At 41.0% G+C, this 18,379-nt stretch overlaps 2 protein-coding genes across 2 annotated transcripts; both read right to left on the minus strand.

Annotated features, from left to right (window-relative positions):
- Positions 1-1,495: 1,495 nt before the first annotated feature.
- Positions 1,496-2,424, minus strand: LOC103608885 (olfactory receptor 4X2). Its single transcript, XM_008593277.1, is given in 2 exon segments — positions 1,496-1,596; positions 1,599-2,424. Coding segments are annotated over 2 exon segments (927 nt in total).
- A 13,336-nt stretch (positions 2,425-15,760) lies between these two features.
- Positions 15,761-16,690, minus strand: LOC103608886 (olfactory receptor 4B1). Its single transcript, XM_008593278.1, has one exon. The coding sequence runs from the start codon at positions 16,688-16,690 to the stop codon at positions 15,761-15,763; it is 930 nt and encodes a 309-aa protein (XP_008591500.1).
- Between the last annotated feature and the right edge of the window lie 1,689 nt (positions 16,691-18,379).

An 18,379-nucleotide genomic window follows, 5' to 3' on the forward strand; every position in this document is an offset into this window, starting at 1 on the left:
CAGAGTAGCCCAAGAAGCAACTACTCTACCAGATGACCAGACATCAATGTAGAGATACTAGAAATACAAAAAAAAAAAAAAAAAAAAAATCATAGAAACCTCTCAAGTACCAGACCTCACAGAGCAACAATTTTAAGGAAACTCAATGAGGTGTAAGAAGATTCAGTCAGATGGCACAATGAGATGAGAAAAATTATCCAGGATATCCAGGAGAAAATTTGCAAAGAGATTAATACCTTAAAAAACAATGTAGCAGAACTCCTGGAACTGAAGGATTCATTCAATGAAATAAAAAACACAACTGAGAGCTTAAGCAGCAGACTAGAGCAAGCAGAAGAAAGAGTTTTTGATCCTGAGGACAGTCTTTTCAAAAATCCAGGTGGACAAGAAAATAAAAGAAAAAAAGAATTTTATAAAAAGTGAAGAAAATCTAGGAGAGCTTAGCAGACAACCTTAAGTGCATAAACATACAAATCACAGGTGTTCCAGAAGGGAAGAAGAAAAAAAAAGGCATTGAAAACATACTCAACAAAATAATAGCAGAAAACTTCTCAGGTATAGGGAGAGACACAGACCCTCAGAACCAGGAGGCTCAAAGATCCCCAGACAGATTCAGTCCAAAAAGATCCTCTCCAAGACATTATAATCAAACTGGCAAACTCAAAAAAGAGAGAATTTTTAAAGCGGCAAGAGAAAAGCATCAAGTCAACTACAAGGGAGCCCCCATCAGACTAACAGCAGACTTTTCAACTGAAACCTTACAAGCCAGAAAAAAAATGGGATGATATATTCAAAATACTAAAAGATAAAAATTGTCAACTAAGGTACTATACCCAGCAAGGCTATCCTTCAGAAATGAAGGAGAAATAGTGTATTGCCCAGACAAACAAAAACTGAGGGATTTTGCCACCACAAAACCAGCCCCACTAGAAATCCTCAGGGACTCCTGTAACTGGAATCCAAAAAATGATAATCACCATGATGAATACACAAGAAAGAACAAAGTCCACTGGTAGAACAAAAAATGCAAACAGGAAAGAGAAAGAAACTATCTCTTATCACCTCAGAAAACCAACCAACACCAAAGAAAAACAATAAAAGGGGAAGAAAGGAACAGAAGGTATTTAAAACATCCAAATGAAAATCAGTAAAGTGCCAGGAGTAAGACAATACCTTTTGATAAAAGAAATCAGAAATATAGTTAAAGACTTCTATTCAAGAGTATTTACCACAGTGTTATTTATATTCATAAAAAAATTAGAAACAATCTAAAATAGCTAGTCATATTATAGTGCATCCATGAGACCATGAGAGGAAACGTTTTATAAGTGATTTAAATGGTTTTATTTATTTAAATGGTGTTTTTGAAAATGGACACCAGTTAGAATAACTCTAGAACTAACTAGTCCGGTGAACCTTCCTTTAATCCAACCTGTCCCTTTAGTTTGGAATCAGCATCATTCCAAACCCGAGGATCAATACCAAGACTCGGCCTCTATTTCTCACCTAGTTTCATTGTCCTGATCCATAGACTCTTCATGGCCTTTTTCACTTCAGTATTTCTCAGGGAGTAGATGGCAGGGTTGAGGAGCGGGTTATCACTGTGTAGAACACAGCCACCAACTTGTCTGCAGACAGAGTGGTAGAAGGCCTCAGATAGATGAAGATGCAGGGCCCAAAAAACAACATAACCACAGTGACATGGCACCCACAGGTGGAGAGTGCTTTGCGCCACCCCTGCTAGCTCCAGGTCCTCAGATGGAGCAAGATTACCACGTAGGACGCTAAGAGGACCCCAAAGCTGACCACAGACAGGGTTCCTTCATTGGCAACAATCAGCAGACCGATGAAGAAGGTGTCAACACAGGCAAGTTTGAGCAAGGGGAGCAGGTCACAGAAATAGTGATCCATCACATTGGGGCCACAGAATGGCAGGTGGAAAATGAGGAGGATTTGGGCAAAGGAGTGCACGAAGCCTCCCACCCATGCTATTCCCACGAGGATGGCACACATCTGCCGGTTCATGATAGTGGTGTAGTTGAGGGGCTTGCAGATGGCCACGTAGCGGTCATAGGCCATCATGGTGAGCAGGAAAATCTCAGTGCCACCAAAGAAGTGGATGAAGAAAAGCTGTGTCATGCAGCCCCACAGAGATATGGCTTTCCTTGCAGCCAGCAGATCTGAGATGAGTTTGGGAGCTGTTGTGGAAGAGTAGCAGATCTCCACAAAGGACAGGTAGCTGAGGAAGAAGTACATGGGGGAACCAAGACTTCTGCTGGTCATGACAGTGAGCACAATGAGGAAATTACCCAGCACAATTGCTGTGTACAATAGCAGAAATATCACAAAGCAAACTCTCTGCACCTCCAGACTGGGAGAAAGTCCCAGGAAAATGAATTCAGTCACGTTGTGTGTGTTAGCCATGAGGTCGCCACCAAGAGGCAGCAGTTTGGGTTGTGTGATCTGAAATGGCACAAAACATAGGCTTATTTGTTATGTGGGTGAATTACATAAAAGTCCTTGCGTATCTGAGAAGTTTGTGAGCTGGATATGGAAAGACAAGTAGGAGTTAGTTATGTGTAGAAGAAGGGAAGAGCATTCCAAGAAGACAGAGAACAAGTGCAATGCATTGCATATGGCTGGAATAAAGGGGAAGGTAGCCCCCAAAAAGCTGAAAATAGAGACTAGTACCAGTTTATGAAGTACTGTTATGGACCTTAGGATTTATGCTGCAGACAACGGAGAATCATCAACAGTGTCTATCAACTGGAAAGTAGAATCACTTTGTACATAGAGGTTGGACTAATGGAAGTAGACCAGAGGAGGGGAGACTGATTAAGAAGCTAATAAGTGTCCTTATTGGATGATGTGGGGCTGCCAGGGTGGTGTTACTGCCTCCATGTTAGATGTCTTTCTAGTGACTTCCAATGGTTTTAATTGTCTTTTGCCTACAGCTTTCCTTCATTCCACTTCTCCTTGCTTCTTTCCTATCTTTGCTTTGCAGAACGGTGTTCTCAACCTCTCCACATACCTTCAGAGTTTTCAGAAGCTATATCCCTGGGGTACCTACCTTGACACTCAGCACCCCCTCTTATTTCTGCTTCTCCTAATTTTCTCCTATACTTTGTCACTTGGTGACCTTTTCCCTTTTCTGGGGTTCAGCTCAATCCACAAATAATTCTTCTTTTTACTGGTAACTTTCCTTCCTCCAACTATATATCCCCAGTAGCAACAAAGGTCTAAACTCTGCACATACACACACAAACACACTCATACACACACACACACCAGTGCACACTCAAGCACTGACACATCCTTCTCCACAGCCCAGCCTTCCAACACCTCAAGACAATCACAATGGCTGCTCACTGCCTGATTTTCAGACTGTCCCAGTCCCTTCTGAACTTTGTCCAAGGTGGCTGAGGTCTGTGTGTATCAACAGCCTTCACAGAGTGAAATTCCAGGACACCTGTGACTAGGAGCCAGGTGACATCCACTTGAGCCACAAAGCTTCCATCCTTCAGTGCTTGAGACAGGCTTGGTTGATTAAGAACTACCATGAGCCAGAAGGAAAGCACTGATAAAACTTAAAATTACAGAAACAGAAAGGGAAGAGATCAACCCTATATTCTCTCATCGGTCAGGGAATTTTACCATGAAACTATTCACAAAAGAGAGCAGACTCCTGGGTTCACATTCAGGTTTTCTCAGGTGGTATCTATGTGATATTTAGAAAGTTCTTTAACCTCCCATAGATTCAAGGTCCAAACAATAATATGCAAGTAATACCTATGTCACAGGGAGATGCCATAAATCCCACACCTCAGTGCCAGTCCTCTGTGCCACCTTGGATTCCTCTCAGAGATAGGAAATCCTCATGGTCAGAGGCCCCTCTTCTCTCAGGACATTTTGGAATTAGCACTTACCTTACTGAATTATAATTGTTTTACGTGGCCTCCTGCCCCACTGAAGTGTGAGATTCCTGAGGGTAAAGCCTGTATCTTGCTCACCATCTCCAGTGCTTGCTGAAGTGCCTGCCACAAAACAGCATTCAGTGGACACAGTAGGATGGATGAACTGTGAATATTATCGCCAGCCTCCTTAGCACAGTGTATAGCACTTAGTACATTGGAGGTATTCAGTAAATATCAAAAGAACAAAGGTCCCCAAGGACCGAGACCACACCTTCTCCATCCCTGCATCCCAGGGCCTAGCACTGAGCTTGCCGCAAAGACCAGACCAATGCAAGAGAACTTTGTAAAATGCTGTGCACTTCATGCACCGTTCCCCCTTCATTCAAAGTGTAATCAATCATCACATGCAAAAGAAGCCCATGGTCACAAGACAAAACTCACCCCAGCGTTTCTGTGGCTTTGCTCTTCTCACCACAGTTACCGTTTCTGTACTGACCACAGAGATGCAAATAATGCCTGAGAACAGCCCTTGGCTCACGCACATTTCCCAGGTAGCCAACTGAGAAGCAAGAAGACCAAGCTACGAACCAGGATTCTGGCCTCCCTGCAGTTGCAAGATGGGGGATCTGCTCCCCATGCAGACTAAGGCCTGGGAATGCTGAGACTAAGCCACCGGCGTCTAATTCCACCTGATTTAAAACAAGAGTGAAGTAGACTTGCCTCCTGCATGTTCCACAGAGAAGTGGGATCTCTGGAAGTTCAGCCTTGAATTCACGCTGCTTGAGAGACACCAGAGGGGAAGGCGTGTGATCAGGTGAGAGAAGCTTCGTCCCCAAAGAGCTGTACCCTGTCCCCTTCCCAATTAGGCAGACTACCTCCTGGGAAGCAAGACCTCAATCTCCTTGTAGGAAACAACTTCAGAAATTAATAAGAAATGTGAACACATTAAATTCACCCAATGTTTACAGAGCACTGACTCACATGGGGCTGTTCAGAGGTCAATGAGAGATGGCTTCTGCTTATCATGAACTTAATCTTGTGGCTTTACATAAAATGACACTGTTCAAAAGGGGGAGAGAGGTCCAAAGAATAGGTGCCACAAGTGTCAAGAAACTGAAATAGCATTTCTTGCCTTTGGTGTGGATGAGGCATAGGTCAGTGGTTCTCAACCAGGGGCAAATTTGCTCCCTAGAGGACATTGGCAGTGTCTGGAGACATTTTCCGTTGTCACAACCTGGCTCGGGAGGGAATGCTACTGACTTCTAGTGGGTAGAGGCCAGGGATGCTGTGAAACATCCCACAATGCACAGGACAGTCCCCACAGCAAAGAATTATCTGACCCAAAGTTTCAATAGTGCTGCTGTGGAGATACTCTGGTATAGATGAAACAAAATTTTCCCTGAATTGATAATCATTGAAATTGGATGTGGAGAACATGGGAGTTCATTACACTGCTTTGACCATACTTGTATTTGTTTTAAATTTATATAACAGAAGGTTTCATTTATTTTTTTTCTTTTTTTTTATTGTACATGTTTATGGGGTACAGTTCGTTGTTTCAATACATGTGTATATTGTGTCATGATTCAATCAGAATAGTTAACATATCTATCACCTAAATATTTATCATTTCTTTGAGGTTATAGCATTCAAGATCCTCTTTTCTGGCTATCTTGAAATACACAATACAATGTTATTAGCTAGTGTCACCTTAGAGCACCACCATGTATTCTTCCTATCTAACTGTAACTTTGAACCTATTTACCAGACTTTCCCTGTCCCTCTTCCCCCTCTGTTTCCCTGCCTCTCATAAACACTGCATATTTTAGAAGTTGAAGACTCCCTCTTCAATAAATGGTGCTGGGAAAATTAGACATCCATTTGCAGAAGAATGAATCTAGACCTGTACCTCTCACCATATACCAAAATCAACTCAAAATGGATTAAAGAGTTAAGCATAAAACCCTAAACCACAAAACTACTAAAAGAAAACATAGCAGAAACACTTCAGGAAGTAGAACTGGGCTAAAATCTTGTGAATAAGACCCGAAAAGCACAAGCAATGAAAGAAAAAATAAACAAATGGGATTGTATCAAACTAAAAAGCTTCTGCACAGCAAAGGAAACAACACAGCAAAAAGACAACCTACATAATGGGAGAATATATTTGCAAACTATACATCTGATGAGGGATTAATATCCAGAATTTATAAGGAGCTCAAACTGTTTAACAGTAAAATAAATAAATAAATAACCAATTGAAAAATGGGCAAAGGAGTTGAGTAGACATTTTTCAAAGGAAGACATACAAATGGCCAATAGGTACATGAAAAAATGTTCAGCAACACTAGTCATCAGAGAAATGCAAATCATAACCACATTGAGATATCATCTCACCCCAGTTAGACTGGCCATTATTAAAAAGACCAAGAATAACAAATACAGGTGAGAATGTGGGGAAAGGGGAACACTTTTAAACTGTTGGTGGGACTATAAATTAGCACAGCCATTATAGAAAACAGTATGGAGGTTTCTCAAACAATTACAGATAGAACTACCATATGATCCAACAATCCCACTACTGGGTATATATCCAAAAGAATGGAAATCACCATGTTGAAGGGATACCTGCACTCCCATGTTCATCACAGCTCTATTTACAATAGCCAAAATATGGAACCAACCCAAATGTCCATTGATGGATGACTAGCTAAGGAAAATGTGGTATATACACAATGGAATACTACTCAGCCATAAAAAAAAAAGAATGAAATTCTGCCATTTGCAGAACATGGATGAGTCTGGAGAAAATTATGTTATGTCAAATAAGCCAGATGCAGAAAGAGCAATACCACATGTCCTCACTTATAGGGGGGTGCAGAGAGAGAGAGAGAGAGAGAGAGAGAAAGAGAGAGAGAAAAGACCACAATAATAAGTTGAACTTTCAGAAGGAGAGGACAAATCTATGTTTACTAGAGGTGGGAAGGAGGGAGGGAGAGGGGGATTGGGAAGATATTGGGTAAAGGGCACAAAGAATAATTATGATTTGTAATAATGAATATGCTAATAATATTGATTGGATCATCACATGATGCATACCAGTGATGGTAGTCAATGCTGTACCCAAAAAACAGTGTATAATTAATTATGCTTCAGTAAAAAATATATTAAAAATATAAAATAAAATATCTTTTCTTCCATGATCATCCAGTGAGATCAAACTCATGCATCAAGCATTCTGCTAAGCACTCAAAAGCGCATTAGCTCATTTAACCATCACAATGATTCTCCTAGCAAATACTGGTATCTTCCCAGTATACAAAGAAGGAAACAGACGTAGAGTTAAGATCGGCTCTAAAGCTGCCCACCTGTGCTCATAACCCCTATGCTATCTTGTCCTGGTATTTGTTAGAGTTCTCAGTTTGTGAATATGAGCTCTCTGGTCCACGGTTTGGTTTGTAAAACATCTAGGTCCAGCAATTTCAGAATTCTCAAGAATTCAGTTTATAATAAATAAATAAATAAATAAATAAATAAATAAATAAATAAATAAATAAATAAATAAATAAATAAATAAATAAATAAATAAATAAATAAATAAATAAATAAATAAATAAATAAATAAATAAATAAATAAATAAATAAATAAATAAATAAATAAATAAATAAATAATTTCAGAATTCAGTTTATTAAAAATAAATAAATAAATAAAAATGCCATGAGAGCACTTTGTAAAACGAAACGTGATCTACACCCAGGGCTACCCACAAATCGTTAATTCAGCCTTGATTAAAACTAAGGTTGAAACAAGATTCCACACATTCAATTAATGATTAATAAGAAAATTATAATGAGACATTTTTAGATTTAAGAAAAGTTTGGACACAATGTTTTTGAGCATGTGAACAATGGATTAACCATTATCCCCTATATATAAACACAAAGATGATTAGCAAATAACTACATAAAATCTCCAAATATTTATGTAAAACCTATATTTATCCTGTAACATGTCATCATGAAATTGAGTTTGTGTGAAAGTCTGTGAGCCCAAATCTTTTCCATATGGAAAATTTGGTTTAATAAATCTAAGGAAGATCAATCTTTAAATGTGAGTCTATGAATGTTTGTTCTAGGAAACTACATGTGTTAATATGTGTGACATAAAACTGTGTTTGTTTACCTAAAATTATAAATTGTGTTTGTCACAAGAGATTGATTTTATTTCCTAACCTGATGAAGATTAACCCATTGACTATGACCTTGTTTCTCCAGTTCTAATTAAACCCCACCATTATAAAAGACGTACAGATTCTTTTAGAATTGAGTACACACATTCCTCATTGTGCAGTTATTTTGCAAGTAAAATAAATAAATGACTATCAGTTTACGCTTTGTTTTTTTAAAAATAGGAATGTAAAAAAGTTTCTAGCATTTTTCATTCATAACAGCCAAAAACTGAAATTAATTCAATGTCCACCAACAGGAGAACATTTCTTAATTGCGGTATATTCATACAATGAAATATTACTCGCTAAATAAAAAGAAGAAATTATTGTAACCTGCAACATGGATAAAGCTCAAAAACATTATACTGAGTGAAGGAAGCCAGACACAAAAGAGTACATGCTTTACGATTCCATATATTGGAGCTTAAGAACAGGCTGAACTAATTCACGATGATAGAAATTGGATGAGTGATTTCCTGTGGGGGCTGGGGATTGCCTGGAAGGGGTGATAAGAGAAGTTTCTGGGGTGATAGAAATATTCTACATCTTCATTGGGATGTTATTACACAGAGGCACAAATGTGTCAACACTCATTGGATTGCACACTTAAGGTCTATACATTTCACTAAACATAAATTTTACCCCAATTACTAAAACAGTGAATTTTAAACATTCTCACCACAAAAATGATAGCTTTGTGAGGTTGTATATATATGTCGATTAGCTAGATTTAGCCATTCTACAATGTATATATATTTCAAAACATCATGTTGTACACACCTAATACATACAATTTTACTTGTCAATTTAAGAAAAATAAAAATAAGGGAGATCCAATCAAGATGGTGGAATAGACTGTCTGCAGCATCCAATCAAGATGGCAGAATAGACTGTCCGCAGCGTCACTCTCTCCCACAAATCAACCAAATTTACAACTATAAAAATGTAACCAGCTTCCGCTGGCGCTCAGAGGAAGAGGAGGAGAGACCTACGGAGTTCATGAAGGTGGGAGAAACTATGATGAGAGAAAGAAAAAGCTGCTCTGAGCATTTCAGGCCATGGCTGCTTTAAGGCTGGAGCTGCTGAGTGCATGGAGCAGGAGCCAGCAGAAGCCACAGCTGTGCCCTTCAGATGGAGTTACTTGGAGGCAGCAGGAGAGAAGAGGGCCTTGGTGGCCCCTAGGACAGCAAGACCACTAATAGGGTTTCCATGGACCCATGCAGGAGCAAGGAGCCAGAACAACTGAAAAAAGGGAGCCATTCAGAGGCCGGTGAGTCATCACAAGGGACCAGCACAGGGCTCATCCCATGGGAAGTGTTTGGAGCATGAGTGGTGGGGGAGATGGGCCCATCGGGAGAACACTGGGACACAGCAAGGACAGCTGATCTGCCCCCCAATCAGCATAGGACCACTCAGAGGAGACTGTTCGGGAATGCAGAATTGCATGGGGTGCAGTTTGATGAAAAACTCAGGCCCAGATCAGAGATTCTAAAGAACACAGGTGCACCAGGTCTCTGGAGAGCCAGAAGTACCTATAAGATTAACCATTAAACCCTGAGCTGCACAAAAAGCCTTCCCTACAGAAAGAGCAGCAAAGTAGCAATTTAAACAACCACACAGCTCAAGTACTGGTTCCCACAGGAAGTTCCCCCATGTTAGAAGCAAAGGATAAAAAATTAGTTCCAGCCCAGGCACACCACCAGCACCTTGGGGCCTGCCTGGGAACTGGAGGACTGGATCTGGGGACCGGACCCCACTCCCACTTCCAGGCAAACTGCACCAGTGCCTCGGGGCCAGCCTGGGGACCTGAAGCATGGAGAAGGGGCCTAGATCCCCCCACATACACACAACCAGGCACACTGAGCCAGCACCTTGGGGCCCACCCAGGGACCCGGGGTATGGAGTTGGGGGCCGGACCACCCTCCCACAACCAAGCACAAGATGCCAGCACCTCAGAGACCACCCAGGGACCCAGGGCATGGAAAGGGGGAATGGACCTCTCTCCCACAACCAGGCACACCAAGCTAGCGCCTTGGGTCTCCCCCAGTGACCCAAGGCATGGAGCCAGGAACCAGACACTCCTCCCACAACAAGGCACACCACGCCAGTACCTCAGGTCCCACCCAGCCCAGAGGCATGCAGAAGGAGACTGGACCCTCCTCCCATACCAGGCACAAAACCCCAGTACCTCGAGGCCCACCTGGGTACCCGACGTATGGAGAAGGGGACCGGACCCTCCTCCCACGACCAGGCACACTGCGCCAGTACTTCAGGGCCCACCTAGGGACCCAGGACATGGAGAAGGGGACTGGACCCCTCTCCCACAACCAGGTACATGGTGCCAGCACCTTGGGGCCTGCCCAGGGGACCAGAGGCATGGAGAAGGGGACCAAACACACCCCACAGCCAGGCATACCACCAGTGCAAAGGAGCATGCCCAAAACAGCACCTCCACATGGGTGGCCACCACAGCCACCACAATAACCATGGCTGCTACAAAAGCGGCTAGACACCACAGCCACCGAGCAGATGGTCCGCCAGCCACTGGAGTGCATTCACACAAGAAGAGACACCAGCAGAGACAAAGAAAAGAAGAGGATGTCTCTTTCCACAGAACCCATTTCAGAGTGACAGAAGAAGCATCTGCTCTGTGATAATATTGGGGGACCTGATCACATCTCTCAGCATTGGACAGATCATCTAGGCAGCAAGTTAACAGAGTAACCATTGTTCTTTTAGAAGGAGAGAAGAAATCTAGGGCAATTAGAAGGGGGAGGGGGAAGGAATGGGGAAAGGGGAGAGATTAGACAAGAGGCATAAAGAATAATTACTATTTGTAACAATATATATGCTAGTAATATTGATTTAATCAACATATCTCAATGTTCAACTCCCAAAATATGTATAATCGATTTTGATTCAATAAATAAAATACATTTAAATAAAAATAAAATAAAATAAAAATTTTAAAGTAATACCTAGCTGGGATGGGGGACGACAATGAGAGGAACATCAGGTCTGGGAGTCAGAATACCTGAATTTGCCCCCAGCCTTTGTGCTTAATTTATCCTGGAGCACAGATAGCTAGTGCTCCCCAACACTTGTTTTCTCCTTCTTCCCTAGTATTAGGACCCCTGAATTTTTATCTGGGCACATGCCCACCTAGAATAAAAATTACATCGCCCAGCCTTCCTTGCAACCTCAAGGAAGGGGCCTGCCCTTATTTTGTCCCTTCCTCTTTCCTGATGACAGGAATGCTGCCATTATGAATGGAGCTCCAGCAGCAATCTTGGGCCATGAGGTAATCCTGGGAACAGATGCTACAAAGGAAGGAGAAAACAAGATAGAAATAGAATCTTTCCACCTCAAACTATTTATTTCTTTCTTGACTTCCATTTTGCTCTAGATTCTGTTCCTTACAGTTAAAACCTAATCTAAGTGATGTTTCAATCTCAAAAATTGTGCATTGGGAATGATTCATTCATACATCTTTGACTTCAGTTGGGAATGATTCATTCATGCATCATTGACTTCACAGGATTGCTATGAGACTCCAATGAAGTAATAGATGTAAATAGGATTTGAAATGTGCATCAGGTATTATGCAAGTATAAGGTATATTAATTAATCTACTAATAAATCCAAATATGGTTTTTAGGTATTTCCATGCAGTTTGGAAAGTTGGTATTTTTTCATTACAAGATAATATACAAGGGTACTTCAAAACATTCATGGAAAGATTCATATTTATCTTTTAATTCTATTTTCCACACACTTTTTAAAGTACTCTCATATTAACACCACTTCTATATCTCAAATAAAAGCAATTCACAAGAAAGTTCTTTTCTGGCTCCAAGTGATCTCATATCTGGCTCAAGCCCTTTGCAAACAATAAAGATAAATAATATTGACATCACTTTGATATCTTTTATCAATTCAGCAGCTATCGAACACCTACCATCTGTCACGCACCACATCAGGTGCAAAAGCAGAACAATTCTCCTAAAATCAATTCATCAACTAGAGGTCGCCAGGTGACCAAATTACCAACAGTCAATTCACAGGATTAATGAATTCAACAATTTTGCTATTAGGCAAGTGACCAATTCACTGAATTATTAATTCACCAAAGACATGCTTCCACTTCCAATCTTGGCTACTGCTTTTCCTCTTAATTAAGAAACTCTGAGAAGTCTGAATTTTAAAACACACACTGATAGAGTTTAGACATGTTGTCCCCCCCAAAACTCATGTGAAATCTGATCCCCAACGTGGTAATGATGGGAGCTGTTGGAGTCATGGAGGTGGATCCCTCATGAATGGATTAATGCTCTGGGAGTGCAGGGTGTTGGGGGGTGGGTAGTAAGTTTTTACTCTATTAGTTCTCATGAGAGCTGGTTCCCACGAGACCCTGGTACCTCCCCTCTCTCTCTTTCTTGCTTCCTCTTGCCATGTGATCTGCTTGTACCAGCCAACTGCCTGCCATTTTCCTCCATGAGTAGAAGCAGTCTGAGTCCCACACCACATAAAGTTGTCCCAGAATCATGAGCCAAATAAAACTCTTTTCTTTATAAATTACCCACTTTCAGGTATTGTTATAGCAACACAAAATGGACTAATACACACAATCGATGTTCAAGGAACCTAGATCAACAAGTCCATAAAATACATTGTATATTGATAAATTAAAATAAATACAAAATAAGTAAATAAAAATAAACAAATTTTTTCTTAAAAGTCCATAAATTATAAAAGAGCAATTGAGTTACACTAACTTGGCAGAAATTTACAAACATAATTTTCAGACAGTTCTAATCAAGGGCAAAACCTTCAAGGCAGGAAAAAGGATATGTCAATGCCCATGCTCAGCAAAATCATTATAAAGAGCTATGAGGTAAACATACAGATAAATATTAACCATTTTTAACCCAATCCACTGACTTTTCTCCTCTCCTTTGATATACATACTTTCATTCAATGCTAATGAGTTTGTGCTACAAACAACTTACAAATCCTGAGCAGCATGCATAAAATGAACAGCATTCATTCTCCTGTTCATGAGTCTGCAGGTTGGCTGGGGCAGCTCTGCCTCAGGCTGCAGTTCAGTGGGTCAGCAGGAGAAGTTCTGCCTCACGTGTGCGCATTCTGCAGCTGAGGCTGTGGGGCAGCCGCTACCCATCATTTCAGGATAGTGGCAGAGACACAAGAGGGCAAACAGGAATAAATGAGGCCTCTTAAGTTCTAGGCTCTAAGTGGCACATAGTTACCCACATTGCATTAGCCTTAGCAAGTCTTATTGGCTGAGCCCAAAGTCAGCAGATGGAAAAGTATATTTCATCTTTGTGAGCAGAACTGCAAAGTCACATGAACAAGGGCACAGATACAAGGAGCAAAAAGCTGGGGCTGACATTCAATCTGACACAAGTAAGCTTGATTAATACATGTGAGGGCATACTCAGGTATGTTTCCTCATCTATTACCTGTACCTATGTCCCTTTCTTGAGAAAACAAACCCAGAAATGAAGAGAAATAGGAAACACAATTGATTAGATAGAAAGCTCATTGGAAGAGAGAAACCAACAGACATAAAGTCCTTGATATTCATTATTTCAAAGAAAACTGAAATTTAAAATATAGAAATTGCCCTCCCCCAAATATATAGCTCATTGCAGGCCTCAGCAAAACGTAAGTGCTATAAATTTTATAAAACATGTTTCTGATGAATCAAAAGTTCAGCATGTTAGCAATGTGGTAATTCACTTAAATTAGCAAATTGCTATTTGGCCAATTTATTTGCAGTGAATTGGCCCAGAACCTCAGGTACAGGGATATACATATGCAAACAAGACCCATACCCTGCCTTCAAGGGCACTAAGGATAGTTTGGCTCTTGTTCACAAAAGCGCTCCCATACCAGGAGCCCACCCCCCATATCCTCCAGATGGAGATTAAAGCAGGGTCCACTGTCAGGAAAACTGTGGCATTAAGGGAAATGGTTCTTGTGCTTAGCCCCAAATGTCCATGCCAAGGAAACTGAACCACAGAGAGCTTTAGTCTCTTGCCTGATGTTGTGCAGTCACTAAGTAGCGGAGTTGGGGTTCAGTAAGTTAGTCTGGCACCACAGTCAAATCCCTTAACCACCTCACTATGTCCAGAAGCACTACTCTCCAAGAAACTGCCTCCACCAGAACTCCCTGTACAGCCCCTCCTTCCCTAGTGACAGAATTCTGACGTTGTTCAAGCAGCAATGTGCCCAGCCCAGGAGGAAAACTGCCTGACCTGAGCCAATCATATAATCTCATTCTCCTTTACCAATACCCACTTTCCCAACCTCCTTTTCATCTATGGGTAGACACTATGACCTAGTTATCGCCAATAAGAATAAAAATAAGAGGAATTGAGCTGGGAAGTTTTGAGGAAATATTTCTCAAAATAAAAGTGAGCCTCTCCCACTCCTCATGAAGATCTGATGCCTAGAGCTGCTGCCATACTGCTTCTTGCAACCGTGAGAGGCTGCCTCGAGAACTGAAGAGGAACCATGTGCTGGCATCCTAGGATTAGCAAAACAGCCCCAGAACTACTAGTTTCCAAACTTCTCCTTGAATAAGCAATAAATGTTATTATGCCTTAAACCAAGGATGGGCAAACCTTTTCAATAAAGGGTTAGAGAGTGAATATTTTAGGCTTTGCAGACCATGCAGTCTGTCACAGGTACTCAACTCTGCCATTGTATCATGGAAGCAGATTTAGATAACATGTAAAACGTGGGCATGGCTGCATTCCAACAAAACTCTATTTATGGACACTAAAATTTGAATTTTGTGTAACTTGTGTGTGTCACAAAATATTATTCTTCTGATTTCTTTCAACCACTTAAACATGTAAAAACCATTCGTAACTTATAGTCCCTATGAAAACAGTGAGCTGGGTTTGCCTTAGGCCGTTATTCAACAGACTGTATCATACTTATAACCAAATGTATTCCTAACTGCACCACTCTCCTTACCTCAGTGCTCAGATAACTATCTAAAAAGACAAGGGTCTTATAAAATTATTCAGATTATGATTCAAAGGTTAATAATAATAGCTTATATTTCACCTCCCAGAGACATTGACATTCTAATAATGTCTTTCTCTCTCATGAACAAAAGCTCCTACCATGGAATTTCAAGCATTAGAATCAGGTTAATGAGTTGGGGGGCAACAAATAAAGTAGAAAAGCCTTCCTGGGACTCCCTGAAGGTTACACTAACAAGGAAGGACAAAGCAAAAAATGAACTTTTGTCTCCAAATGCCATTATCTTTCCACATATCATTTGCTAACACCAAGAGGTGAAGTGAATAAATCCAAGGTCACACAGCTGATGAGTGACAGGGTGGGGATTTCAGTCTGGGTGATCCATCCCTAAAGTCTGCACACTGCACTACGGACTGTGGAAGAAGATAAGGACAGTAGCTCAGTTTTCTACATTCTCCAAAATACTAGCAGCTGTGAGAGAACTTGAACTGATACCATGGAGTATAAGCAGTTCATCTAAAATACAACAAAACATAAATAGGTTAACTTTTTCATACTACTACCCTGTTCATGCTCATTGTTTTTTTATGTTTTTATTTTTATTCCACCCCTGAGTTAACTTTCTTGCCCCATAACCTCCTCATGGCGATTTTCACCTCTGCATTTCTGAGTATATAGATGATGGGGTTCAGCATGGGGGTGATGACCGTGTAGAACACAGCCACAAGTTTGTCCTCAGTGAAGGTGGACGAAGGCCGCATGTAGAGGAAAATGGCAGGTCCAAAGAACAAGATGACCACCGTGATGTGAGAGGCACAGGTAGAGAGGGCTTTGCATCTCCCCTCTGCAGAATGGTTCCTCAGGTTAACCAGGATGACAATATAGGAGGACACCAAGATGAGGAAGGAGAACACAGAGATTAACCCACTGTTGGCCAACACAATAACTCCCTCCACAAAGGTGTCGATGCAGGCCATCTTGAGTAAGGGATGGAGGTCACAGAAGTAGTGGTCAATCACATTGGGACCACAGAACGGCAACTGGACAGTGACAAGGATCTGAACCATAGAGTGAATTATGCCTCCCAGCCAAGAACCAGCCACCAGAAGATGACACACAGGCCGGCTCATGATGGCTGTGTAGTAAAGGGGTTTGCAGATGGCCACATAGCGGTCATAGGCCATCACTGTGAGCAGGAGGATCTCAGTGACCACAAAGAAGTGGAAGAAAAATATCTGAGCCAAACAGCCCTCCAGGGTGATGGTTTTAATTTTGGCAAGTAGGTCTGTGATGAATTTAGGGACAACAGTAGAGGAGTAACTGACCTCCACCAAGGACAGGCAGCTGAGGAAAAAGTACATGGGGGAATTCAGACTGTCACTGATGCCGACCGTCAGAACGATGAGGCCATTGCCCACCACCGTGGCCAGGTACACAGGAAGAAAGACCACAAAGCACACTCTCTGAACCCCTTGATCCTGGAAAAGGCCAGTGAGAATTAACTCAGTCACATTATTTTTACTGGCCATTGATTCAGTTCGGCTATGCTGGATGCCAGGCAGTGAAGGCCCTATAATAAACAAACAATAATTATAACCCCAATTCACCTCATTTATAGCACTTTAGAGAGTGCAGACCACTTTGCAATACAATTATTACCCAATCATTCAGTTAGCCAAATGTACTCATTCAGCATTAAATACTAGTATGCTAACAGCTTATTTTATTTTAATTTATTTAATTTTATTATTAGAACATTAAGGCTCAGAGAAATGGTCATTTGCCCATGATCACACAGAACGTGGTGAATTCTGGGACTCAGAACCAGTTTTTGACTTTCAATCCGGGGTTCTTTCTAGTTCACCACAAGATAACTGAGTTTGGGGAGCTGTTCGAGTTAATAGTCTATATTTTTTTATTTTCATTGCATTTTGATCGCTGTCTCCTACGGGGTAGCCCCCATGACACATTTCTGCTCCTATATTCCTTGTTTCCTTCATCTATGCCTCAGAAAATTATCTTCTCACTGATAATTCCCCCCATTCTAAAAGGTCCTCTGTCCTATTTACTCACTTATACCAGTCCTCAGTTTACTCAGGTCAGATTTCCTTATCAGTCTTGCAGCTTCGATAGGTGTGTTTATATGACAAATGCTCAAATGTTTACCATATGCCACATACTTTATAAGTGCTCTGTATCCATTAATTCATCTAATTCTCACAAATCGGTGACGTGGGTATAATTATTATTACCTTTTTTTACATATGAGGAAAAAGAAACAGAGAAGTAAATTAACTTGCCTAAGGTTACACAGCAGTGGAGTCGGGAATTGCAATCAGGCAGCCTANTTAAACATGTAAAAACCATTCGTAACTTATAGTCCCTATGAAAACAGTGAGCTGGGTTTGCTTTAAGCCGTTATTCAACAGATTGTATCATACTTATAACTGTATGTATTCCTAACTGCACCACTCTCCTTACCTCAGTGCTCAGATAATAACTGTCTAGAAAGACAAGGGTCTTATAAAATTATTCAGATTATGATTCAATGGTTAATAATAATAGCTTATATTTCTCCTCCCAGAGACATTGACATTCTAATAATGTCTTTCTCTCTCATGAGCAAAAGCTCCTACCATGGAATTTCAAGCATTAGAATCAGGTTAATGAGTTGGGGGCACTAAATAAAGTAGAAAAGCCTTCCTGGCACTCCCTGAAGGTTACACTAACAAGGAAGGACAAAGCAAAACATGAACTTTTGTCTCCAAGTGCCATTATCTTTCCACATATCATTTGCTAACACCAAGAGATGAAGTGAATAAATCCAAGGTCACACAGCTGATGAGTGAGAGGGTGGGGATTTCAGTCTGGGTGATCCATCCCTAAAGTCTGCACACTGCCCTACGGACTGCGGAAGAAGATAAGGACAGTAGCTCAGTTTTCTACATTCTCCAAAATACTAACAGCTGTGAGAGAACTTGAACTGATACCATGGAGTATAAGCAGTTCATCTAAAATACAACAAAACATAAATAGGTTAACTTTATCATACTACTACCCTGTTCACGCTCATTTTTTTTTTTATGTTTTTATTTTTATTCCACCCCTGAGTTCACTTTCTTGCCCCATAACCTCCTCATGGCGATTTTCACCTCTACATTTCTGAGTGTATAGATGATGGGGTTCAGCATGGGGGTGATGACCGTGTAGAACACAGC

Source organism: Galeopterus variegatus, unplaced genomic scaffold, assembly GCF_000696425.1.
Source record: "Galeopterus variegatus unplaced genomic scaffold, G_variegatus-3.0.2 Scaffold8946, whole genome shotgun sequence".
Classification (NCBI taxonomy): domain Eukaryota; kingdom Metazoa; phylum Chordata; class Mammalia; order Dermoptera; family Cynocephalidae; genus Galeopterus; species Galeopterus variegatus.